We start from the raw sequence: 25878 nt of genomic DNA on the forward strand, positions 1-25878 counted from the left end.
CAGGTACTCTAATTATAAACTTTTAATTATCCTATCCCTAAGGTGTTCTTAAATATTTTTTAATCAATAGCAAAAAATTTACTAAATCTGAATCAAACAAATTAAAAATAAACTAAATATTGGCTTTTACCTGTTCTGGATTGTGGTGAATTGTCCTTTCCACTGTTGTCCAGGAATGCTACAAAGAAGACAGCAAAACCAAATCATCAGAAGGTTAGATTTCTACTGAACTGAAAGATAAATCACTATATTTACAAACTCTGAAGGCAAGAGTTCTGCAAAGTCAAGATACTACCCTAGAATGGTTTATTTAGAAGAGTGGTTGCTACCCTGTGATGGGCTAATGAGCTGATGGTACCCTACTCTGAATGTCCTTCTTCCCTTCAGTTCTTCTCTGGCCACCTGACCCTCATCATCTTCAAGCTAAACGTATCTTCACTAGAGCTGTACAGAAACCAGCTGACCTAGTGTAACCTCTAAATCAAACTCAACTCTAACCTTCTCCATAAAGATGCCAGAGATTGCTGCTGCTTGGAATAATTTCTCTCTTCTCTTATACTATCATCTTATACACCACTGTTATTTAACTAACTGGTATTCCCAATTAAATTGAGAGTGTCATAATAGATTTTACATCACAAAACACAATTCCAAGTCTAACTGGAGGCATTCAAAAACTATTTATTGACTTATTTGTTCAATTAATTTATCCTTTTCTCCTTCCTCTAACATATATTGCCCTCAAACCTATTGATTCTTTTGCCTTCTCTCCTTCCCTACTTCTTAATTCAGGACCTCATCATCTCACATCCAAATTTAAAATTGTATCCAAACAGATTTCCCTGCTTCCAATCTTAATCCCTCTCCAATCTATTCTTCTCACTTTTTTGGCAATTACCTTTCTAAAATTCTAAAAACACCATTCTTGATACAAGAATAAAATCCAAAACCAGCATTCTTGATGAAAGAATAAAATCCAAACTCTTGGCATTCAAAGATTTTTCACAACCTGGTTCCTCCTCTGTTGATGTTCAATATGTTTGCTAAGACAATTAAGCATAACTGCTACTCAAAGCTCTGTATATATGATATAGAATAAAAAGGCAAGAGAAAAACAGAGGGAATAAATGAATTTTTAGGAAAGGGCCTGAAGCAAATTAATGAATAAGAGGAAATGACTGAAGCAATAAACAGGTGTATAGCCAGTAACATACATAAAATCAAAGAGAAAGCAAAGGTGAGAGCTTTGGACAGAGAGCAACCAAATGATGGAAAAATCCAAAACAAACTAGAAGGATAAAGATTTTCCATTTTAATGTTTGCATATCAGGCTTGGTTAGGATCTCCCTCTGCATTCTTACCATCCAAGTTGACGATATAACAGAGATTAGACAGAATAAATATAAGCACATTATATCCTAGTCACCAGATTTAAGAGGAACTTCTGAAAATTCTAATATGGCCCAAGAACAGCTCTAGTCAAATACTATATCCTTTTCTTGCTATGCACTCAGGCCACAAGTACTATTCATAAGCACTCAGTATCTTACTTAATGCCTAAGAAAACAAAATAAATGATCCTTCTAAAAGGTAAAAAATACATAAAAACTACAAGTGCTCTAGAATTTCCTTTTTATGTGATGGGTAGAGATTAGCACAAATTGTTCATGCTACTACATTTTTAAGGAGAGAAAATTTAAAGAGGAAACAAATCTTACTAAAAAAGTATAATCTGAATAAAATGATCCTCAGAAACAACAAAAAAAGAAAGGCTACTTGTAGGCATATTTATTAAAATAAATACATGTGAAGAAAAATCAAAATTACCTCTCAAACCACGTTTTTATACTGTGTGCAAATGACTCCCCAGGATATAGGTGATTATTTCTTAGATACAAAAGAATGTCTAGTAGTTTCTTTGAATAGTGATCATCTTCTATGTCTTTTCCAAAATCAAAGAAGGCTTTTAAAGTTTCCAACATAGGAATGAGATCATGAGCTAGCAATTCCTGATACAAATTCCAAGCTATGTTTACATCTTGATGAAGGAGGGCTCCCTGGATACAGTCACTATAGTTCTTTCTTGAAGGGGTCATGACTTTTTTGATGTCCTCTAACAGCAGCAAGGCCTCTCTCCATCTGTCTGAATGGATTAATCCCCGGATGAGAAGAGTGTTTGCTTCAGGTTCTAAACTCTTATATCTGGCTCTCATGATTTCATAGACATCAATAACTTCTGATGTCTGCTTATGAAAGACACACAGATGCAAATACTTGACCAGTAAATCATAGCCTACAATACCATTGTTTTTTGCTGCTACCCATGCCAGCAGAGATTTAGCCACATCTACAGAGCTACGACACTGAGCCATCTGTGAACTGATCCAACTTTCAAAATTGACCTTTCCTTTGAAATCTTCCTTAAGTTTATCCCACTCCTTTGAATTCAAAGGTTTTGTTGGGAGTTCAATAGTGTTCTTTACAGGTGGCAAGGCATGATCTTTACTCTGAGGATTCATCTGCGATCTCTTCTTAGCTGCTCCAGCTAAAAAAAGATGAGAAGAATCAGAGGAAACTTGCTTATTACTGCCTTCATCTTTCCTGAGATGTCTGGCCTTGGCAATTAGCAGATCCGTTGCTTTGGTATTTTGTGGAGACATTGTTTTAAGAGAAAACCACCTCTGTTGGTTCCTGATGCCACAGAAGTCTGTGAGAAAGAGAGAGAGGTAAGAGTGCCCTCGGCCTAGCAATACCGGGTTGCTCTTCCAAAGCTTAGCAAAGCTTCCAATACCAGACAAACAGAAAGTCATTATGCAGTGAGATCAGCACCAGATTATGAGACAGATGTTTGGAAAAATCCCTACTTGTAGAGCAAAATTAAGCGATTGGAGGTCGGGGCGGAGAATCGAAGTCCAACTTTCAAAAAGGAGATTTTGTTTCTTCCTTACAAAAAAAATTGGGAGCTGCTTTTACGACTACTTAAGAGCAACGAAGGCAGGTGAGTTCTCTCTCTAAAACAACGATCCCGGGATATCCAACACCGAAAGTCCCAAACCGGCGGACAGAGCAGGAATCCTCTGGTATCCCTTATATTCCAGTCCATGAATCTGAGGAAAAGGCACAAGGAGGAACACGCAGTTCAACTCACGTGGACCACAACTATCCTGAAATGGGGCAGGATCCCAGGGAGGCTTGCTGGAAAAGGGGCGTAAAGTAAAAACCGCGACCAGGAGCCGCCAACCCCTGCCCACCAGCAGAGCGGCGAAAGCCAAATTTAGGGGCCCTCGCCCTGCATAACCCTCCCCAAGCGGCAAAACTCGACAGATAGGGAATAGGGGTGGAGGAGGTTGGGAGTCAATTGAGCCAACAACTCAGGTAAGGAAGAGAAGTCCAAGAAGGGCGCTGCCTTGACTGTGTACCGACTGCGGACAAACTAAGCGCACTTCATTCAACAACTCACCACCGCACTCACGCAGCACTCAGGCGACCCGGAACGCGGCGGGAACTACAGTGTCCACAATGCACCGCGCTGGCCGCTGGGGCGAGACTGACCTGGACCCAGGAGTTCCGCTGGGCCTAGCGGCGAGGAAAACGGGCAATTTTGAAGCATTTAGTGGCAGAAGGGGTAAGAGACGGCTGCTGAAGCCTCTGCTATATTCAGTGGACCTTGAGGTCCACCAGATTTCCACAATGAACAATGAAAAGAAATTGTGAAAGAAGAAAGCGCTTCCCTCAAGCCGGAAACTTCAATGGACTACCGAGTCACGTGGTGCACACGCGCCAGAGGCCCACGATGAAGAAATAAAAATGCGGACTTCCTTATCCTGGCATTTAAAACCGGCCTTGGTGAGCCTGGGACGCCATTTTCCGTATCTTTCTCTTCTGCTTTTCCCGCTAGCGTGGTCTCCGCATCCTCTGCGATAGCTCCGGTTTTTGCCTCTTTAGCCGCGACTTCCGCCCATGTCCAAGATGGCGACTGGGCGGCCTTCCTAACCTGTACGGGGCTTATCGGCGTCTGACGTCTGAACTGGTAGGGGTGGAGCGGTTAGTAAACAGCAAATGCAGGCGCTGCTGCGTGGGAGTCGGCCATGGACTGGAAAGAAGTTCTTCGCCGGCGCTTAGCGACGCCCAACACGGGTCCAAACAGTGAGTTCGGGAGGGGCTGCTCGTTGGGATAGCCCGGCCCTAAACTTCTAGAGCTTGGGCGGGGAGTGGGGAGGAGGAGCTATTGGGAGCCACACTTTCGGCTTCTGTGAAGGACGGCTGCTGACAAAGGAGGCGGAGTAGAACGTGGTTTAGGGATCCAGAGAGGTTCGACCCAAACTTCCCTAAGAAAGAATCTACGGGAACGAAAAACTTAGCCTCAGTCACTGACTTGTATGGTCTTGATCTAGACTTGTGAGGAATATCTGAGAACCCCGGCTCCAACAATTCTTCGACCCCATCAGTACCGCATTGATCCTACCGCCTTTTTACTGTCACGCTTTTCGCCTCCTTCCTAATCCATTTTAGATTTCATAACCCATTTTTCCTTGTTTCTTCCCTCCTCCTTCATACTTGTTTGTTAACCAACTTGGTTAAATCTCTCTTTCCTATTTCACATCCGCACTCAGAGCTCCTGAAAGTGGCTGGAGAAAAACAGAACCATGGTGAGTTGTCGCACTTTTAATCCATGTCAACTAACCTAAAGTAGTGTTTGGGTCACGTCTGCCGTGTCTCTAGACATTCTCTTTTCTACACTCAATTCTCATCTCCCAAACTTACCGTCTGGCCTACCCACTCCTTACCTTCAGCTGAACTTGTTTGCTTTTGAATATATATTTCATTGAGAAGGTAGAAGCAGTCAAAGAATAACCTGGCCTGTCCTCATTTACCATTTCTATCAGTCCCCCACCCCTATAGTTGTCCATACACCGTGCCTTGGCTGTTAAAGAGAGTTGTCCATGCTCCTATTTAAGAGTCCCTCCACTCCAGCATCAGATCGCATTCCCTTTCTTATGTGCACTGACTTCACTCCAGCCTTGTCCTCTCATACATCATCAAATTTTACTACTCTATTGGATCATTTTCATGAGCACTGACAAGCATGCTGTAATATCCCCCATCTTAAAAAAAAAAATCATATTGATCCCACATCCCCTTCCAGCTTCTGCTACCTTTCTCTGCACCCTTTATAGGAAAACTTCTCAAAGAATGCACTGTACTTGTGCATTCTCTGCTTTCTTCTCCCCTTAGCTCTTGAACCCACTCCATTCTTTCACACATATTTATTGCATGCCTGTTATGTGCCAAGTACTGTTCTAGGCTTCAGCAGTGAACAAAACAGACAAAAATCCCTGTCCTTGTAAAATTTACTATTTAGTGTGAGGAGAATAACTAAATTATATAGGTCATACAGCTCCTGTTTTAGGCTGTTTTCCTTCATTGGTGTGCTGGATCCCATCCTTTGTGCTAGATCCCATTTTTGCCTTCTCTTGCAGTTGTCCCCTGTCCTGCATCATCAATTTTTCTTTCTTAATCATTTCCATCAGTATATAAACATGCTAGTATTTCTCCCATCTTAAACTTTCTTGACTTAATTTCCACCTCTAGTTAATGCCTCATTTTTCTGTTCCCCTTATAATAACATTTGTTAAAAGAGTTGTTGGTTAAATCTCTACTTGTCTCTAATTCCTGCTTTTCCAGAATCATCAGTGACTTCCATATTGTTAAATCCAATGGTCAGTTGTCAGTCCTCATTTTACTTATAAAATTTTGTAGTTTTCTCCAACAGTGCTGAGCCATAGTAAAGAAATTAAATTATAGGTTTGGTCCAAGGTTAAAAATTAACATGGCAGAAATGCAGTCCTAAAAGGAGTTCAGGTAAACAACTACAGGGTTATTAGAAGTGAGAGCAGAAAGGAAGATAAACCTTTGAGAAAACAGATCACAGAATTCAAGATCTCAGTGAGGCTGAAGTGCAAGTATTATGGCAGTGAGGTTTTGAATAACCAGAAAGGATAATCTGAGAGTGTTTCAGAGCCTAAGATCTCAGAAGAGGAGCAAATAAGATCTGTGGTCGTGCCATAGAACTGAGTGGCAGAGTGAAGTAGAGATGAAAACCTTCAGAGTTGCAGGGCTCATGGTCACCCACATAAATGTTTGTTCATTGTAGAGGATAGCAGGGCCTTGTGAAGAATTCTGTGCACCAATCACGGTGGTCCACAAATATTAATAAGTGAGGAGGAATAGCTGAATGAGACAGCTACATCCCAATGCAGGTTGGAGGATAATAGATAACATCAGTTGTTAGCTTCAGACAGAGGAGTCTTTTTTTTTTTTTACATTAGGTAGAGGAACAGTGATTATGAGGGTGAAACTCCATGAAGTCAGAGTCTGGTGCTGTTTTGCTAACCCCTCTGGTGCCAGTATCCAGTACAGTGCTCTGTACATAGAAGGTGCTCAGTAAATATTTTTGATTGAATGAATTAGGAACATTCCAGAAGTCTATAGGAGTAGAGGGAGCATACTCAGAAGTGGTTGAAGATGTAGGGAAGGCTGATTCAGTGGAAAGCAGTGATTCTTGGTAGTTTCAAGTTAATATGATATTCAAGGTCTAAGGACAATTGTGAAGGCCTTTTTGGCACTGCAACTATTTTAGTTAGACTAGTATATAGGATGATCTGAATAAAAGTATTGCTTGATTTTGAAAGTGCTTTTCTTCCCTTAATCTGTTTTGTTACCAGAAAAAAAAAGTGAACAAGAATTAAAAGATGAAGAAATGGATTTATTTACCAAATACTATTCACAATGGAAAGGAGGAAGAAAAAACACAAATGAATTCTATAAGACTATTCCCCGGTTTTATTATAGGGTAAGTGGTATCTAAGCCAATGTCTTGCAGAGTTTATAAATAACATGTAATTTTTAAAATGGAATTGGAATTTTATGTTTTAAAAAATAGAGGATTATATTTTAGATTTTGTATATGCTTTCATTCTAGTTGATCTACCACTATTATACAACATTTTGAGGTTTTTTTTTTTTTTTTTTTTTTGAGACAGTCTTGTTCTGTTGCCCGGGCTAGAGTGCCATGGCATCAGCCTAGCTCATAGCAACCTCAAACAACCTCAAACTTCTGGGCTTAAGCAATCCTTTTGCCTCAGCCTCCTGAGTAGCTGGAACTACAGGCATGTGCCACCATGCCAGGCTAATTTTTTTTTCTATATATATTTTTAGCTGTCCAGATAATTTCTTTCTATTTTTAGTAGAGATGGGGTCTCGCTCTTGCTCAGGCTGGTCTCGAACTCCTGATCTCGAGCGATTCTCCCGCCTCAGCCTCCCAGAGTGCTAGGATTACAGGTGTGAGCCACTGTGCCCAACCAAATCTTGAGTTTTGATATAAGTTGGTATAAAAACAAAAAATTGTTACTTCCTCCTTTTTCTGAACTATGGGCTTTTTCTTTCTTTTTCTTTTCTTTTCTCTTATTTGTTATTTGCAGTTGACAAGCTGTTCTACAATGGGCTTTTTCTTTCCAATTGTTATAAATATTAGTAGTGTTCTATTGGATTATAGTGTCAAGTGTATAACACTTTGATATAAGGTGTAATAATTTTGCTCAAATCTAAACTGAAAAATAGATTGAGAATGGAAATCTTAAAGATTTTTACTTAATTATGTTTCCTCGTGCCAAAACTTTCCTAAAGACATCTTTGAAGGGGAGTATACAAAAAACAGTAAGACCTTAAGAAAGCTATTTATAAACTGGCTGCAGGTAGCACATACCTATAGACCCAGCTACTTGGGAGGCTGAGATGGGAGGATCCCTTGAGCCCAGGAGTTTGAGACCAGCCTGGGCAACATAGCAAAACTGCTTAAAAAAGAAAGGAAGCTATTTGTACCTGAAAGTGAAGTTAAGTCCTACTTAGTATTATGTAAAATGTAACCACTTTGGAATCCTAGCTGGATGTCTCTTGAACCTGTTTTCTTTTAAACTCTATGAATTATAACATTATTAGCAAAGATAGTAAACATTTTTACCTGGCATTCTTAGGTATTAAGGTATTAATATAAGTGAGTTATCCAGATATTGAAACATTTCTTCAAGTAAAAATTGTTTTCATGTGAACATTTTTTATTGGAAACCTTTCTGGAATACTGTATGCTTCCCAGCTTTTTAAAAATTATCTAGATTATATTTGTTGTAGAAAAGAAAAACAAAAAACAGCTCAGTAAGCTGTTATTCTCTCATGATAACATCACCCAAAGATGTAAATAAAAAATTTTACATGAATCCATTTCTGTGGGTGTGTATGTGTTTCTTAACAAAAATGGGATTATATCATACATACTTTTTCTGCTTTTTCATTTCATACTTTTCTTAAACAGAGGTAACTAGACGACTGAATTTTATTTTATTTTTTTGAGACAGGATTTCATTCTGTTTTCTGGGATAGAGTGCAGTGGAGTCATCATAGCTCACTGCAACCTCAAATTCCTGGGTTCAAGTGATCTTCTTCCCTCAACCTTCTGAGTAGCTGGGACTACTAGGCATGCACCACCACACCCAGCTAATTTTTTTTTATATTTTTTGTTGAAACAGGGTCTCACTGTGTTGCTCAGGCTTGTCTCAAACTCTTGGCCTCAAGTGATCCTCCTACTTGGCCTCCCAAAGTGCTGGGATTACAGGTGTGGGCCACTGCACCTGGCCAACAACTGAATATTTTATTTCCCTGATAACCTAGGGAAGAAGAAAGGAACTTGACATTTACTGAGTTCCTAAGTACCGCAGAGCACTTTATATTAGCTCATTAAACCTGGATAGGATTGGTGTGACCCCATTCCTGAGCCCAGGACTGAACTTTTCTGTACTTCCAGAACCAAAGCTTTGTCTTCCCCTTCTGGTTCCTGAGGGAATCCCCTTTTTTCTGTCTTCTTGTCTCTTCTCTCTGTGACCATTTCCAGGTCCCTGATGGTTTCCTGTCTGCAGCTATGGATTTGTTAAAAGTTCTTATCTGTCTGCAGCTGTGGATTTCTGAAAAGTCCTTTCCCTTCTTTCTTCTCCCTCTGTGATCCCACTGCTTCAGAGAAACCATGCATCATCTTCAGTCATCACTTTTATTCTTGGCTAGTTAGCTGGAGTTAACTAGCCACTGGAGCACAGTGTCAGTCATCCCCCACTCCAGCTTCACCCCCACCTCCTAATGTTTCTTCTTTCTCCATTCCTTTTGATGGGAGGGACGGCATCTTAGTTCTCAGAAATGAAAGGTGAAAACCATAACCCCAATTTGGACTAAGGACTACTGAGGTACAGTTAATGGGGCAAAAATGTAGAAAAGGAAGAAATCCTTAAAGCAAATTGTTCTAAGTCAGGTTGGAATGAGTCATTCTAAAGGCCTGCTTATGGAAATCACCCCAGTTGGTAAACCCTCTGCCTTGGAGGCCAACATAATAGACACTGGCTTGACCATCTCTAAGAAGGAAGGTGATGCAGTCTCAGCAGGCATGCTTTCCTAAGATTATCAATCCTCAGCTAGTCCTAATTTAATTCTTTATCAGTCTGAGGTGACAAAAGAAACGTAGTGCTTTAAGAATATAAAATAAAACTTGAAATAGACTATTCAGGGCAGATATCTGGTCTTGCTGATCACTGAGTTCTCTGTAGATCTATTTTTGTTAAGTGAATGTAAAGCAAAATTAAAGTGTGATACAAGTAGTAATTTGAGGCAGTGACATAGTTATTTTATGAGGCCATATACATTTTACATGATCCAATAGTCTAAAATTTACATATAGAAATTTACAATACTTTTTTAGCTGCCAGCTGAAGATGAAGTCTTACTACAGAAATTAAGAGAAGAATCCAGAGCCGTCTTTCTACAAAGGAAAAGCAGAGAACTGTTAGATAATGAAGAATTACAGGTAACAATGGACTAAAAAGTTGCTTTAGATGTTAACCATTTTATATTATGCAGGATCTCATGGTACCTAATGGAGTCAGTACTGCCAAGTGGTACTGCATAGTCTCTAAAGCAGTGGGATTCCCATGAGAATCAGCTGCTGAGCTTTGCGTGGGCCATGTCCCTCAAGCATACTGTTATTTGTTTGGCTTATGTATTTTTAAGTCCCCTAGGTGATTCTAATATGCTGCCAACGTTGAGAACCACCACTGTATGGTCAGACTGCAGAAATTCTAATCCTAGCTTTGCTGTGTAACTTTAGGCAATGGACTTAACATCTCTGTGCTTCAATTCTTATCTATAAAGTAGGCATGACCACCTACATCACATAGTGGATTAGAGCCAATGTATATGAAAAACTTAAATGTTAGTAGGCACTCAATAAATGTTAGCTATTTTTATTGTCATCACTAATCAAAAGGATAATAGGTCATGAGATTCATCTTATATTAACTGTGCTATCAAGCTATCATTTTAGTGGAAATGACACATTTAACTACATTTTAAAATTTTGTTTTTGACTTATAACATCTTTGTTTTGCAATTCTCTTAAGAACTTATGGTTTCTGCTGGACAAACACCAGACACCACCTATGATTGGAGAGGAAGCAATGATCAATTATGAAAATTTTTTGAAGGTTGGTGAAAAGGCTGGACCAAAGTGCAAGTAAGAATAATAAACAAAGGAGTATGTTATGTTAAGCATTTTAAATGTCTCAAATTTTGAAAATTGAAGTCAGTGGTATGATGTTTGGATCAACTTGAGTTACTAATGAAATTTAATAAAATTATATGCAATGAAGGAGAAATTACATTGGTATGAGTTATTAAAAGAAATAATATAGTTTATATGACACTTTAAGCTTTCATTCTTAGAATGCAGAGTGTATGACTTAATATTTTAAGTTTTTGAACTATAAGTGAGCCTCTGTAGTTCTCACTGATTTTTTTCACTTTGATTTTTAATTGTATGAATTTATGCTGTTTGCTAATTCATGTAGAAAGTATTTTTATATTATGTTGGCAAATTATTTTAATCCTTATTTCCTTTTCTTAGGCAGTTTTTCACAGCAAAAGTGTTTGCTAAACTCCTTCATACAGATTCGTATGGAAGAATTTCCATCATGCAGTTCTTTAATTATGTCATGAGAAAAGGTGATTCATGTATATTGTTCTTTAAGCCCCTTCTATCTGGGAATCAAGTAGCTTTTGGTCTGTGTTTTTATAGTATTTCTTCCACGTGAAACAACTCTCTAAGTTTGAATAGCAGAATTTCTTATCTTCTGACTAAGATTTGTTTTACTATGATTATGATTCTCTCATGGAGCTTACTAGAAGCTGTGATTTTCTGCCATAAATTTGGGTTCACTATTATTTAAAAAAAAAAAAAACACCTTCATGTATCCTAAAGATAGCAGCAAACTAGAAATACCAAAAGCTGACGCAAGATTTTTAAAGTGTGATGATTTGAAATAATTTTAATTTATTGGTAATTTTATTTCATTAATATATTACAGGTTGAGTTGCCTGAAAGGATAGTTTCAAATCCACAACTGTAGTGTCAGTTTCAAGGAACTTCTATTAAACAGCATGGAGCTATGATTCCTATAAGTACCACAATGATCTGTGAAATCCCATTGTGAACCATCTTTAACTAATACTTAGTTGCTATAATTAACCAACAGCAGCTTCACTGAAGGCACAGTATTATACTAGCTTTCCCCGTTTGGTGGAACACTAAGTTTAATAGGTAAAAAAATGATATCCTCAAGGGCATCAATTTTGTTATAAGTTTAGTCATGGTAGAATTGTTGAAATTTGCCATTCTGTCGTATGTTTTTTTGTTTCATACAATTCTGGGGTTACTGATTCTGTAATATATGAGAGAAGCAATATGTTTATGGAGTTATTGGATTAGTTTATCTCAACTTCATCTCCTTTTTCCATATGTATGCCAAAGGATAGATCTTAATAATTACATTTTGTTTTCTTTTGTGTCAGTTTGGCTTCATCAAACAAGAATAGGACTCAGTTTATATGATGTTGCTGGGCAAGGGTACCTTCGGGAATCTGTAAGTATTACCTACTTTTAATAACTACTGTAAACACCAAAAAGTTCACAGTAGTTATCACTGGGTGTTGGGTTTACAGGCAGTTCTTGTTTTGTTTTGTTTCTGTTTTTATGGGCTTTTTTTTTTTTTGCTTTTACAAACATGTTGCTAAAAAAATTTTTAATGTATATTACCCATAAAAATTCATTTTAAGATTCTTTTTCTCCAAACTTTAAAAAAGGCCTTTTAAAAGGGAAATAAAAAGAATGTAATATTTTAATAAGTTTAAAAATCATTGAAAGGAATAGTGAAAAACTTTTGGTTATTCATGGATTATTTCATTGTGTGACTATTTTTAAAAGGGCCAGGAATTTTCCATTTATCGGGAAATATAAGAAAAAATTAATGTCACTGTATTCCCACCTGTAGGTTTAGGGTTGTAAGGTCAATTACCAAGAATCTGCTTCTTTCCTATTATGTACTAACATAGTTAGGCCAAGTTGCCACTAGAGAATTATAACCTCATGATCCAAATGACTATACTTCTAACTTGGGAGGCAGAAGGATTGTTTGAGCCCAGGAATTTGAGAGCAGCCTGGGCAATATAGCAAGACCCCATCTCAATAAATAAATAAATAAATAAGTAAGTAAGTAAAATGGTAAATGGCTATGCTTCTTGGAAGTGTGAGTATCTAAATTAAACGGACATGCTTCTTTTTACCTCAGTCTTTTTTCCCAAACATAATATCCTTTTTTAGGAGTGTGGGGGAGAAAGTCAGGGAGTTGGGCATAAATATGAAATAGATTAATCAAGTAACTATTCAAATGTGCAACTTAAAGAAATATAAATTCCTTATTAGTTTGTTATAGTTCCTGTTATAATTTCTTGCAGTCTTTTTTTAAAAAAGATACATAATATTTTACACATTTATAGGGTACATGTGATATCTTGTTATATGCATAGACTATATCATGATCAAGTTAGGGTATCTGAGGTATTTTTCACCTTAAGTAGTTACCATTTCCATGTGTTAGGAACATTTTAAGTTCTCTTTTCTAGCTACAATACACTGTTGTTAACTATAGTCACCCTACTGTGCTATTTTAAACAATAGAACTTACAACTTCTAACTGATGACTTGTAAATGTACGTTTGTATCCACTGACCATCCTCTCTTCATCCCCTTAGCCTCCTACCCACACACACTTCCCAACCTTCAGTAGCCATTATTCTACTCTCTACCTCCATGGGATCAACTTTTTTAGCTCCCATATATGAGTGAAAACACGCAAAATTTGTCTTTCTTGGTCTGGCTTATTTCACCTAATAGTGACCTCCAGTTCCATCCATATTGCTGCAATAGACATGATTTCATTCTTCTGTATGGCTGAATAGTACTCCATCATGTATATGTACCACATTATCTTTGTCCCTTCATCTGTTGACGGATACTTAGGTTGATTTCATATCTTTACTATTGTGAACAGCACTGTTGCAGTCTGTTTTGTCCAGCTTTTTGTAAATAGAATCTGTTAGCTCATTCTGAACATTTACGCATAAAACCTTCCCAGGAACACAGTACAATTCTTGTTCGTTAAAATTCAGGCCAACTTCACAGTAAAATGTTCATTTGTCCATCTCTCTCTAGCAAGGAAGGCATAATTAGCCACCTGTTGCTACTTATTCAGAGGTCAGGTATGCGAGTACTTCCCTAGCTCTGAGAATACTTATTGCAATAGGATCATTTGAACCCAGGAATTCGAGGTTGCGGTGAGCTATGATCATGCCACTGGACTTTAGCCTGGGTGACAGAGTGAGACCATGTCTCTAAAACTAAACAAAACAAAAATAAAAACTTAAATTATAAAGTATCTCAGAGCTACCAGAAACATTATACTTAAAATGATTAAAGCAAAAATACAGTTGTTAAAATAAATACAAGAAACCCTGGGAGACTTTTAAATAGATAATCTTAGACTAGGGAAAGCCTTTATAAGTATGACAAAACGCAGAAGTCTAGAAAAACAATAATTTCAGTTAAATTTTAAAAAGTCTGTATGGCAAAGACCATGATAAAGTAAAAGGAAAACAACAAAGTAGGGGAAATATCTGAAAGTCACAAATGGCCAATTACCCTAATGTGTAAAAAGCTCCTAGAAATCAAAGAGAAAATGGCCACTAACCCAACAGAAAACTGGGCAAAGGATATAAATGGTAAAGTACAGATGTTTCTTAATCATAAGAGAAAACATTAACTTCACATAAGGAAAATGCCAGGTAAAGCTACACTGAGGTACCATTTTTCACCTGTCAGAGTGACAAAGATCAGAATGTTTGATAATGCTTTTAATAACACTATTAGTGTCCTCATAATTTTTTCACTGTCTCTGGGCCAAAAGAAATCCCTAACAGTTCCATTTATTAACCAGTTCTAAATAATTTAATGAAAGTATTCACTAAGTTTATTATCTTGTTAGCCATTTGAAAAAATAACACACATAAGTTGAAAGAAAATAATATTTGCAGTGCATTCTTAAATGACAGTGACTAATGGATGTGTGTGCCCATGGCACACTGTACAACTACTTAAACCTGGGAATTAGATTGGACACAGTAATCCTCATTTCCAGTTCTACACTGATTTTCGTGTGGTACTTGGCTTTATCACAGCAACCATCAAAAACCTAACTTTGTGAAGATTTATGTCATCAAAAGGAATATATTGTGATCTAATGTTGAAAATGGGATCTACCTTGAGTGAGTGATTCTAGCTTATAGTAGCATCTGTCATGCAGTACCTGACAGATATCACTGTATTTCCCTCAGAATTTTTAAATATGCTGATGTAGCCCTGTGCATTCACGTCAGCACTTCTGGGGCACCTGGGTGTGCAGTTTGGAAACTATAGAAATAGCCTTCACATTGCTGCTGGTGGGAGTATAAAATAAAATGCCTGTGGCCTTTATGGGAAGGTGGGAAGTTTGCCAGCATTTATCAAAATTATACATGTGTATATGCTTCAACCCAGCAGGTCCACTTACAGAAATTGCAGTCTATATTCTTCCACAATATCTATGAATGAAAAATTACCTTAGCCCTTATGGTATTGTTTAGTGTGGCAAAAGATTAGAAACAACCTAAATGTCCATCAATAGAGGCCCAGTTAAATAGATTATGGCACATCCATACAACGAAATAATATAGCTATTTAGAATAGTAGAAACTCTATGAGAGTCAACATGGAATGACTATAAAGTATAATAAATGATAAAAGCAATTTTCATGGTATGCTGCTACATCTTTTATAAAAAGAGGGAAATAAATACACAGAGTGTCATTGTTCCTTTTGAATTTAGAACTATGCAGAATATATTACTTTTTCAAAAATATGTTAAAACTTAAAAAGTAAATTAGTAGAAACAAAATTTAATATAAAGTAGTTTCACCACTAAAAGTTATAAATTTATTTCATCATCAATATAATATTAATACTAAATAATTTTTAGGACTGAAATTATATTCTAGTATCTAATGAAGACACAAGATTGGATTTTTTTTTTTCTTGACTAGGCTCTGTGGTTATAAAGATTGGATGTTTAACACTTTAATGTTTTGTTTTGTTTTGTTTTTAGGATTTAGAAAACTACATATTGGAACTTATCCCTACTTTGCCACAATTAGATGGCCTGGAAAAATCCTTTTACTCCTTTTATGTTTGTACAGCAGTTAGGAAGTTCTTCTTCTTTTTAGACCCTCTAAGAACAGGTAAAAAAAAAAAAAAAAAACTTACCTAACTTAGATATTATACCTAGATCTCAATAACTAGAGAAAAGTCTTGAAAAATGTCAGTTATTTTCCTAACACGTCATTGCCATTAATAATCTGGCAAATCTCAAGGGGGTCGAAAATTAGAAAATAGCAGCAGTCCTTTGGTTTAGGTTTATTTAAAGATCTTTTATGATTTACTTGTACTGATCATCACTGGCTGTGTGACAGTGGGGATGTCACCTAACCTCTTGAAGTTTTCTTCATCCCTAAAATGAAGTGTCAACTGGGTAATCACTCATTGTGGCTCCTTCCACTTATAAGAAGCCAGTTATAAAATTTGCTCTCCCTGATATGTGACATAGTGGAATTTTTTTCTTTTTGATGAAAAATAAGCATTTGGGGATATTGGAGCCAATCAGCCATGATGTATTTTTATTTTTCTCTTTTTCAAGTTAACTATATCCTATATGGGCATCAGGTTAGTAAGTCTGACCTCATTAATGGTATGCTTTAGTAACTGTTCTAAACTGCCCAGACTTAAATATGTGTAAGTGGAGCAGAGGAAGGGACAGAGAAGGCCCAAATCAAAGTCCTTGATTCTGCTGTCCTTGAAAATCCAGCCATGAGTCCAATCACAGGACATAGTAGCTAACAATCTTTTTTTAAACTCCTCCACTATAGGCACATACATACACATCTTTTCCCTTTGAAATTTTATAAAATAATAGCTGTTTTGACTGTTTCTGATGTGTACTGCAATAAGTGTTTTACATGGATTCTTTTATTTTCTTCTTATAACCCCATAAAGAAGATATTATTGTCCACATTTTATGTGAGAGGCAACTGAGACTTAGCTAGATTACATATGTGTAAGTGGCATTCACACTCCCATCTGTCTGCTCTTAACCACACCTCTATATGGCTTCCTATTCTAGAACCAGCCAAAAAAAAATGGACAGTCTCCTTATTTGATTACCAGCAGTATCATATCTATTAATCACAGAATATTCATCATAACTTTTCTAGAAATCTGATATCAGTGTAATTCTAGAAAGAATTTACTGCTTAGATTCATATAGTTGGGGGTATACAAGTAGATGTGCAATACAGATTTTATTAAATGTTCCCTGCAGACTTCCCTTTTCATGGCAATATGCAATAAGGACTTAGGAGCATAAGAGCTAGAAGCTTTAAAATATCAACTGATTGCTCTTGTAAAATAATACCTTTAAAAAACTGAGCTGGTCTTATTCTTGAAATTAACTAATTGTGTTTATGTTCTTTAAAGGGAAAATAAAAATTCAAGATATTTTAGCATGCAGCTTCCTAGATGATTTATTGGAGGTAAATGTTTTTAAACTACATAATTATATCACTTGACGGTTGCTATATTCTAAGTATGTCTCTGTGTTCTTTTAGCTAAGGGATGAGGAACTGTCCAAGGAGAGTCAAGAAACAAATTGGTTTTCTGCTCCTTCTGCCCTAAGGGTTTATGGTATGTTCATATCATAGTGCTAAAATTTGAATTATCCATTCATCAGGTAATTGGTGTTCAGAGAACAATTTTATACATAGACTACTTTACCTTAAGATCAAAATACTCTAATTACCTAAATATCTAATATTCTAGATTACTAAAATGTACTTGTTTGAATACCATTGTTTTAACTTTTTGGAACCCATTTAAGTTACTATTCTTTTTTACTTTTCAATAGAACAATGTAATTTGATCCTTTTTGGTTGACTCAGCATCATTATGAACATCAACTATTGTCTTGCTTTGTTATAAAATGCTGTTCCCAAGGTCCACAGAGGGAGGTGTTCAAGGGATTGGTTTGCTCTTTTATTGAATTTCACTAGTCTGCTACATTATCCTGTTTAGTGGTTTTCTGACTCATATGCATTCTTGATTTCTGCTTTCAAGTGCTGGCTTTTCAAATGCTTTTCAGTGCCTTTTGTTGACCCCTACCCTCCGTTTGAAACCTAGAAATGTTCTAAGAGGTTGCAAATTGAAAACAAATAATGATGTAAATGAAATAGCCCAAAGGCCATGGTCTTCATGATGGGTTTTCTTTGACTGGTTCTAGCTTAATAGTTGTTCTGATAGAGATTGCAAAGATAGCTGATATTATTGCACATAGGGCACTGCCCTAACTATAACATGATTAGGTTGAAAATCAAAGTATTAACCAATAAAAAGAACTTTTTGTTAATGTCTGTTCTTTTATCTTGTCATTAAAATTTTATTTTGGTCATAAGTGTCTTTTTGTTATCTTTCTTCTCAAGGCCAGTATTTGAATCTCGATAAGGATCACAATGGCATGCTAAGTAAAGAAGAACTCTCCCGCTATGGAACAGCAACTATGACCAGTGTTTTCCTAGACCGTGTTTTCCAGGAGTGTCTCACTTATGATGGAGAAATGGTAGTAGTTTAAATCTGTTGATAAGTTTTAAAAATGTATGCTCCCATAGTTTCCGGAAGTCCGTTTCTTGATGTGATAATACCATTATTTACATCAGTGTGTAATAGTATCTTTAAAAATATAAACTGATTAAATTACTTGAGATTCAGAGCCTTTGGTCTTAAGGTAAATTCATTTAAAGACATTTGCCTTATGAGCTCAGGGCAAATAAAAAATTTTAATATTTTGTTCATTTCATTGTCAGTCCACCTATTGTGTAGGTGTGGGGACTAGTTAAAAAAAGCCAAAACATTAGTAAATCTTATGGATTATTTATTTTCATATAGATGGTTCAGTCATTAAATTACCAGGTCAGATAAGTACCATATATGCCATGATTTAAATCTCAGAATCAAGTTGTATTAGTCTCTGTAAGTGGCTATATTAGTAGCAGAAGATAACTAGTATGTTCTTGTCCTTTTATTATAACAATGTCAAATACCTGAGCAGGAAAATTCCAAATAGCATTTTTAAATCACCATTCTTGCTATTAAAAACATGTATTAAGAATCTGGTAAATTTTCCAAACCAGTGATGCTTAAGAAATAGTCATATTGTCAGGAGAGAATGGGGTTTTACATTTTTTCATTTGGCTTTAATAGCAGTTTGCTAAATAACACTATTGTTAGCCAACAGCCAAGGAAAAGGGGGGAAAGGCACAAAAGTCTGCTTTGTGACTCCCACAGCTGTTGAAAGTGGACAGTAAGGGGCTTGTAGTATACTAACTCCTGGTGAATAAAGAAAATCAGAGGCAACAAACTATGGATGGAGTTAGACCATGAAGAAGCAACTTTTTTTTTTTTCTGAGACTGTGTCTCACTCTTGCCCAGGCTAGAGTGCAGTGGCATCATCATAGCTCACTGCAATCTCAAACTCCTGGGCTCAAGCAATCTTCCCACCTCGGCCCCACAAAGTGCCAGGATTACAGGTGTGAGCCACTATGCTCAGCCACATTTTTTTAAATTCTTTATACTGCAATTTAGGCAGGAAAAATTTCTTAATTCTAGCCTAAAAAATCTTTTTCAAGAATATAAAATTTTTTCTAAGTGTGAATCTTAAGTATTCTACTTCTAACCATACAAAAAGGTAATCTGTGAGTATCCCTCCTTTATCACAGGGAAAGTTTCCTGTTGTCTTCATGTCTTTCTAGCCTTCATTAGCATTCTTTGCCCTTTTTTTTGGATGAGAAGGTGTCAGCTCACTATAGAATATCTGGCAATCTCAAGATGGCCTCTTACCGGAAATCATCTGAATTTAAAAATTTTAAACAATACTTCAAAATATCAACTTAAATATACTGTTCTAGGCCAGGCATGGTGGCTCACACCTGTAATCCTAGCACTTTGGGAGGCCAAGGCAGGAGGATTGCTTGAGCCCAGGAGTTCAAGACCAGCCTGGGCAAAAATAGCAAGACTCTGTCTCTAAGAAATTTTTTTTTTAAAAAAATGAGCTACGCATGGTAGCATGTGCCTGTAGTTCTTGCTACTTGGGAGGCTGAGGTAGGAGGATTGCTTGAGCCCAGGAGTTTGAGGTTCTGAGGAGCTATGATCATGCCGCTGCACTCCAGCCTAGGTGACAAAGCGAGACTCTGTCTCTAAAAATACTAATAAATAAAATGTTCTGTCATTCCTGGTAAAAAATATTTTCAAATAACCACACTGAAATGAAAATATGAAATGAAAATATAAATTTAGTGGCAGTGTATGATAGCTTAGTCCGTGGCTTGTCTCTTAAAAGTATAATGAAAGAAAATTATGGTTTAACACAGCAAATTTCTCCCACAAGAAAATGAACTATGTCCCTAAACTGTCCTGTGCAGATTACACATAGGTTCTTAGAAGCCAACATTAAGTATACAAATAGATTTCTCTTTTCATACTATCTTAAAAAAATAAGTTTGCCACCTTTGATTGCAAAGGTTAAGTATGAAATGTCTGATTTCCTTAATTACTAAGTATGACAGTTGATATCTCTAACATTTCACTTTGACACTTCTTGTTTTATTTTTATTGTGAAAGTACATCCTCAGTCTTTCAAATGCACATTTTGGCTTGTGATTATCTTTCAGATTTTTTTTTCGAGCAATTTTGTGAAACCATGGATAAGTCAAAAATTTGTGTTATTCCCTAGACAGTCTTACTCTGTCACCCAGGCTAGAGTGCCATGGCGTCAGCCTAGCTCACAGCAACCTCAAACTCCTAGGCTCAAGCAATCCTCCTACTTCAGCCTCCTGAGGAGCTGGGACTACAGGCATGCACTACATCTGGCTGATTTTTTGTATTTTTAGTGGAGACTCTTGCTCAGGGCTCAGGCTGGTCTCGAACTCCTGAGCTGAAGCAATCCTCCTGCCTCAGCCTCTCAGAGTACTAGGATTACAGGCATAAGCCACTGTGCCCAGCCTGTTGTTTTCAAATATGAGTTCTGTTGTGGAACCAACACAGCATAGACAGCTCAAAATATCAGTGAATTGTTTCAGAAGGATGTGGCTAATGAACACACAATACGTCGATGGTTTAAGAAGTTCCACTCTGGTGATTTTAATCTTGAAAATGAGCCACGTGTGTGACCTGAGACCAAGGTAGATAATGATGAGCTGAAAGCTATAGTGGAAGCAAATCCATCTCAACCTACACATGAATTAGCAGCAACATTTGACATTGCTATTCCAACACTATTGGACTACTAGAAACAAATCGGCAAGGTAAAGAAGCTGGATAGATGGGTTCTGCATGAATTAAATGAGTATCAGCAGAGAAACTGTCTCAAAGCTTGGTCTTTCTTTGCTGTCATGACATAAAGACGAACCATTTCTACACCATATTGTTATGTGTGATGAAAAACGGATTCTTTTTGACAATTCCAAGCGTTCGGCACAAAGGTTGGGTAAAGATGAAGTGCTGAACACAGTCCAAAACTGAATAGTCATCCAAAAAAGCTAATAGTGTCTGTTTGGTGGTCCAGTGCTGGTATTATCCACTACAGCTTCATGAACCCCAGTGAATCGGTAACAGGAGATGTCTACTGCAACCAATTGGACAAAATTATGAGGACGCTTGTGTTAAAATTAAGCAGCCAAGATTGGTCAGTAGAGACAGGCCAATCCTCATGAAAGACAACACTTGACCACATGTCACACAAACACTGCTCAAACTACAGAGGCCAGACTTGCAAACTCTGTCACCCACCATATTCACCAGACCTTGCACCAACTGACTACCACTTCTTCCAGGCTTTGGACCACTTCTTGCAAGGAAATTCTCAGGCTTTGGAAAACGCCTTTGGAGATTTCATTGACACCTGCTCTCCAGGCTTCTTTGCTGCTGGCATAAACAAACTACCATTAAGATGGCAAAACTGTGTCAACAGTTTAAGTGCATACTTTGATTAATTGTATTGCTTCTTGCTTGAAATATAATAAACTGTATTTTTGATTTGAAATCGGACATTTCATATTTAATGACTTATAGTTAATGGTATGATAGCTTCATATCAGATATTCAGTTGAAAAGTTAATTTCAACTAAGGCCTCTAAAGAATGTCATTTTCTTTTCTATAGGACTACAAAACCTACTTGGACTTTGTTCTTGCATTAGAAAACAGAAAGGAACCTGCAGCTCTGCAATATATTTTCAAACTGCTTGATATTGAGAACAAAGGATATCTGAATGTCTTTTCCCTTAATTATTTCTTTAGGGTAAGTATCATTTGTGTAAATGATTTATTGTTCCTTAAGATATGTTATACCAATTGGTTTAAATTACCTACTTAGTGGTAGTTTCACCTAACTTGTGATTTTTTTAATTTAACAAAAGGATTTACACAACAGATTTCAGAATGAAATCAAGTCTGTTTATAGGGTTATTTTCTATTTTTAAAAAAGATAAATGGGCTAAATCAAAGCTGACTTGATTAATACTAAAAAATTTACGAGTATAAATGTGTCAGGGACTGTACTAGCCATTGGAGATAGAAACACACATGAGATATTCCGCACTCTTGTTGATCAAAAACTTGTGTGTAAAATCCTAAGCTTTTATAAACAGTTCAGAAAAGTAGCTCCTTTCCACAGAGGTTTTACAGATTTTCGCAGTTGTAGATATTTTGTTATATTGAAGAAAATAAAATTTTTTTAACTGTCTAGAATTGTGCGCTGCATTTCAGCCTGAATCAGATTTGTTGAAGCAATTATTTTGTGCTTTAGTTGGTCTCAGAGACTAAGATGATGGGGCTCTGAAGTGGAATTTGTATATGATAAGCATTTAGATGCAACAGGTGTAAAAGTAGAAATGTCTGCCCTTAACTTGAATGGTAACTTTTCCACTTGATGGAATATTAATATAATTAATATTGTTCAGTAGTATTCTATTTCATCACCATATATTCATAGGTGGATTTTACAAGACCATGTGATTTTTATATGGTCCAGATCAACAGCAGGATCTTTTAAAACAATAAAAATGATATTTTCACATCTTTGTCATAAGTCATTTTCCCCCAGAGACTTTTTCTTTCAATATTTTGGAGGTTGGGCACAGTGGCTCACACCTGTAATTTTTGCACTCTGGGAGGCTGAGGCAGGATTGCTTGTGACCAGGAGTTCAAGACTAGCTTGGGTTATGATAGTGAGACCCTTTCTCAAAAAATCTTTTTTTTTTAAATTTTTGGTACTCTGGTGTCTGAATTCATCCTTAGGAGTGTCATAGTATATATATTTTACAATTTCGTATTAAATTCCCTCCAAGACTTTACATTATGATTTTTCAGGCAGTAATGACTACAAATATTAGGATAAATTATAATCACAGTATTAGAATATATTTTTTAAAAATTGAATGCTACATGGGCTTGTATCAGTTGCTAACCTGAGAAGGTAAATACCAACTGATCACAGGGATGTCCTCTATAGATAAACCTATTACATGAAAAACAAAGTAAATATGTCTTGGAAATAAAACACTGAATTCTTTTTCATAAGGATTTCTTTATATTTAATAGCATCTTTTACCCTAAGAATATTAAATTTTGTTTCAAAAATCTTATAAAAATATTTCATACATGAATCTGTTTTATCAAAGCTTATTTAGGCTTGGTTGTATGGATAAGATAAAAAGTTTCTGGTGCTGAGGCCTGTAATCCTGGGCTATTCATAGAGCCTTTTGTACATCAGTATCCCAGTGATAAAGCTGGGCCCGGATCATGTACTTTATTATAAAAGGGAAGAGTTTTAGGGGGTCTACCTCCTTTTTTTTCCATTATGTAGAAAGCAAAGTGCAGGGTAGGAAGGGAGAGCGTAGATTGATAGTCTTAGGAGAATGGTGAAGGTGTGAACAATATTCATGGCAAATGGAAGGAGCAGATCATAAAAATAATTGCGAAGCCATGTAAGAGAGGGGATATTGTGTATTTCATTTTTTATTTACAGATTTATTTTCACTAAATACAGGCCATACAGGAACTAATGAAAATCCATGGACAAGATCCTGTTTCATTTCAAGACGTAAAGGTTACCTTTTCCTTTAATTTACATAATATTACCAGATGATATTATCATAATACCACCAGATAATCATTTGTAGTACATGAAATTTTGTATGAAAGCAGCTTACGAAACACTATAACTGAATCAGGTATTTGCTGTTATTTGTTCTGAATTGATATCCAAATCATTAGAAACTGAGACTACATTTGGACTAATGATGGATTTATGTAGTTTATAATTTTAGCATTGTCAGCTTTGTGTTACCATTGGAAGCATTCATTTCATTTTAATTGAAAATTAAGAAAATCAGTATAGCCTGCATCCTTTGGCAGTCTATTCCACAGTAAACTGAATTTGTAACTTGGGAACAGGATTCTGTTCACTTTGATATCATATTAGATTTAAGGAGACATCAGTCCTACAATATGAAAACCACCACTATTTCAAACACATGCTGCTACTTAGCATTTCAGTAATCAGACTGACCAGCTCTGAAATAACATTTCAGTATCCAGTACCCATTCAGTTCAGGTTGAGTAACATAATAAAATACCCTGACCCATTTTAACCAAGTATAAGATAAAGGGCTATTTTGGTTTAATATGAGACTTATTTGAAACTTTGCAACAAGCAGTTTAAGAACCAGCAATTTTTAAAGTGCAGCCAATCCAAAAAAGGAAATTTCACTAACAAAAGATTAAAAGGTCTTTTTAAAATGTAAATGTGCCTCCTTAAATGCTACTGAATATTCTTGAGTAATTTTACTACAAAAGACTAGAAAACATGTACTGATTCTTTATAAATATTTATATTGTGCACTTCATTATACAGGAGAGGTTCTTCTATCTGTTCCAATAAATTTTTGCACAATTTAGCATCATTCTGCATAACTAATTCTTTAATGCTAACCAAACTTCCCTCACCTCTCCGTCCTAGGTCCAGAGTAAAAGGTTGACATGAATATTGGAAATGAAGCTTTGTCACTATCTTTGAAGCATTTAGGGTTTACTTTAACTGAGTTTTTATTAAACCAAGACCTTGTTCCACCACCAATAACCCAACAGAGAAATATAAGGAGTTAACATGTATTCAGAGAACACTGCGTTAGACAGGTCTGCCACTAATTAGCTGTGTAGCTTTGATTAGATTAAACACTGAGTCGTGGTTTCTTCATCTATAAAATGAGAGATAGTTACCATATAGCTGAGGAATCTTCCAAAAAAACTGTATGATTGTAGGTAAAGGAAATTGCCTGTTAAATGGAAAAGAAAAAAAATGGAACAAAAACTTTTTACGGAAGCTCAAGTGGCAGCCCTGAACTTAAGATCACTGTGTGTGTTAAAAATTAAGTGAATCAGATTTCATTGTATTTTTTTCTCTTTTGCAGGACGAAATCTTTGACATGGTAAAACCAAAGGACCCTTTGAAAATCTCTCTTCAGGATTTAATCAACAGTAATCAAGGAGACACAGTCACCACCATTCTAATTGATCTGAATGGCTTCTGGACTTACGAGAACAGGGAAGCTCTTGTTGCAAATGACAATGAAAACTCTGGAGACCTTGATGATACATGATCTCTGAAAGACTAGACTGTCCTCTTTAAGATATGCTTGGATGCCACATGTATAACCTTTGAAGCAGAATCCTTAGAAATGGTCTAAATAAAACATTTCATATAGAGAACACAGCAAATGTTTAGGTTACTGGAATTTTGGTTGCAATAGTTTGGAAGTAGGACCAAATATTACTTTTGAGGAGGTGGTAAGCTCTGGTTCCATTTAACCCAAAGATAGGAAGTGTAATTTGCTGTAGTTAGAAGGTATTCAGTTCAGGTATTCAGATCTGTGTAATCTTTACAGATAAAGTTTTCATGGAATATTTCTGACATTAGTCATTCAGAATTTGAATATTTGATGGATAGTTTAAATTATTAAGATGGTCATTTAACCTTCAGTCTTCTAAAATGTGTATCAAAGATTACAGACTTTCCCATTCATTAAAGTAGAGCCATTTTATTTCTGGGTTAGAAGTGTTCAGACATGATCTTTCTTTTAATAGGATGTTTCAATAAAAAGTATTCAAACTAATACTTTACTTTCATGAAAATCATTGATATAAAAAAATTAAAATCACTGGTATAAAAAATGTATCTAGTTTTATTAACCAGTATCAAGAT

At 36.3% G+C, this 25878-nt stretch overlaps 2 protein-coding genes across 5 annotated transcripts in view; one reads left to right on the plus strand and one right to left on the minus strand.

Moving 5' to 3' along the window:
* The window catches only part of LOC123650148 (protein only RNase P catalytic subunit), a 128322-nt gene extending 124586 nt beyond the window's left edge, over positions 1-3736 (minus strand). For 2 of the 4 annotated variants that reach the window (XM_045568668.1, XM_045568686.1), the window contains exons 1-3: positions 3461-3539; positions 1828-3107; positions 131-178 (exon numbers count right to left, since the gene is read on the minus strand). In XM_045568668.1, the coding sequence (XP_045424624.1) occupies positions 131-178; positions 1828-2810 (1031 nt within the window). In that variant the 5' untranslated portion in view covers positions 2811-3107; positions 3461-3539. The other 2 variants (XM_045568676.1, XM_045568695.1) reach the window with 2 other exon arrangements.
* On the plus strand, positions 3532-25389 carry PPP2R3C (protein phosphatase 2 regulatory subunit B''gamma). Its single transcript, XM_045568731.1, has 13 exons — positions 3532-4146; positions 6726-6853; positions 9797-9901; positions 10494-10606; positions 10997-11094; positions 11941-12011; positions 15624-15756; positions 17048-17103; positions 17179-17254; positions 18046-18182; positions 21778-21915; positions 23665-23724; positions 25088-25389. Exons 1-13 carry the CDS (start codon positions 4089-4091, stop codon positions 25274-25276), a joined length of 1362 nt encoding a protein of 453 aa, XP_045424687.1. The 5' UTR covers positions 3532-4088; the 3' UTR covers positions 25277-25389.
* The last annotated feature ends 489 nt before the right edge of the window (positions 25390-25878 follow it).

The sequence above is a fragment of the Lemur catta genome, chromosome 1 (genome assembly GCF_020740605.2).
Source record: "Lemur catta isolate mLemCat1 chromosome 1, mLemCat1.pri, whole genome shotgun sequence".
Classification (NCBI taxonomy): domain Eukaryota; kingdom Metazoa; phylum Chordata; class Mammalia; order Primates; family Lemuridae; genus Lemur; species Lemur catta.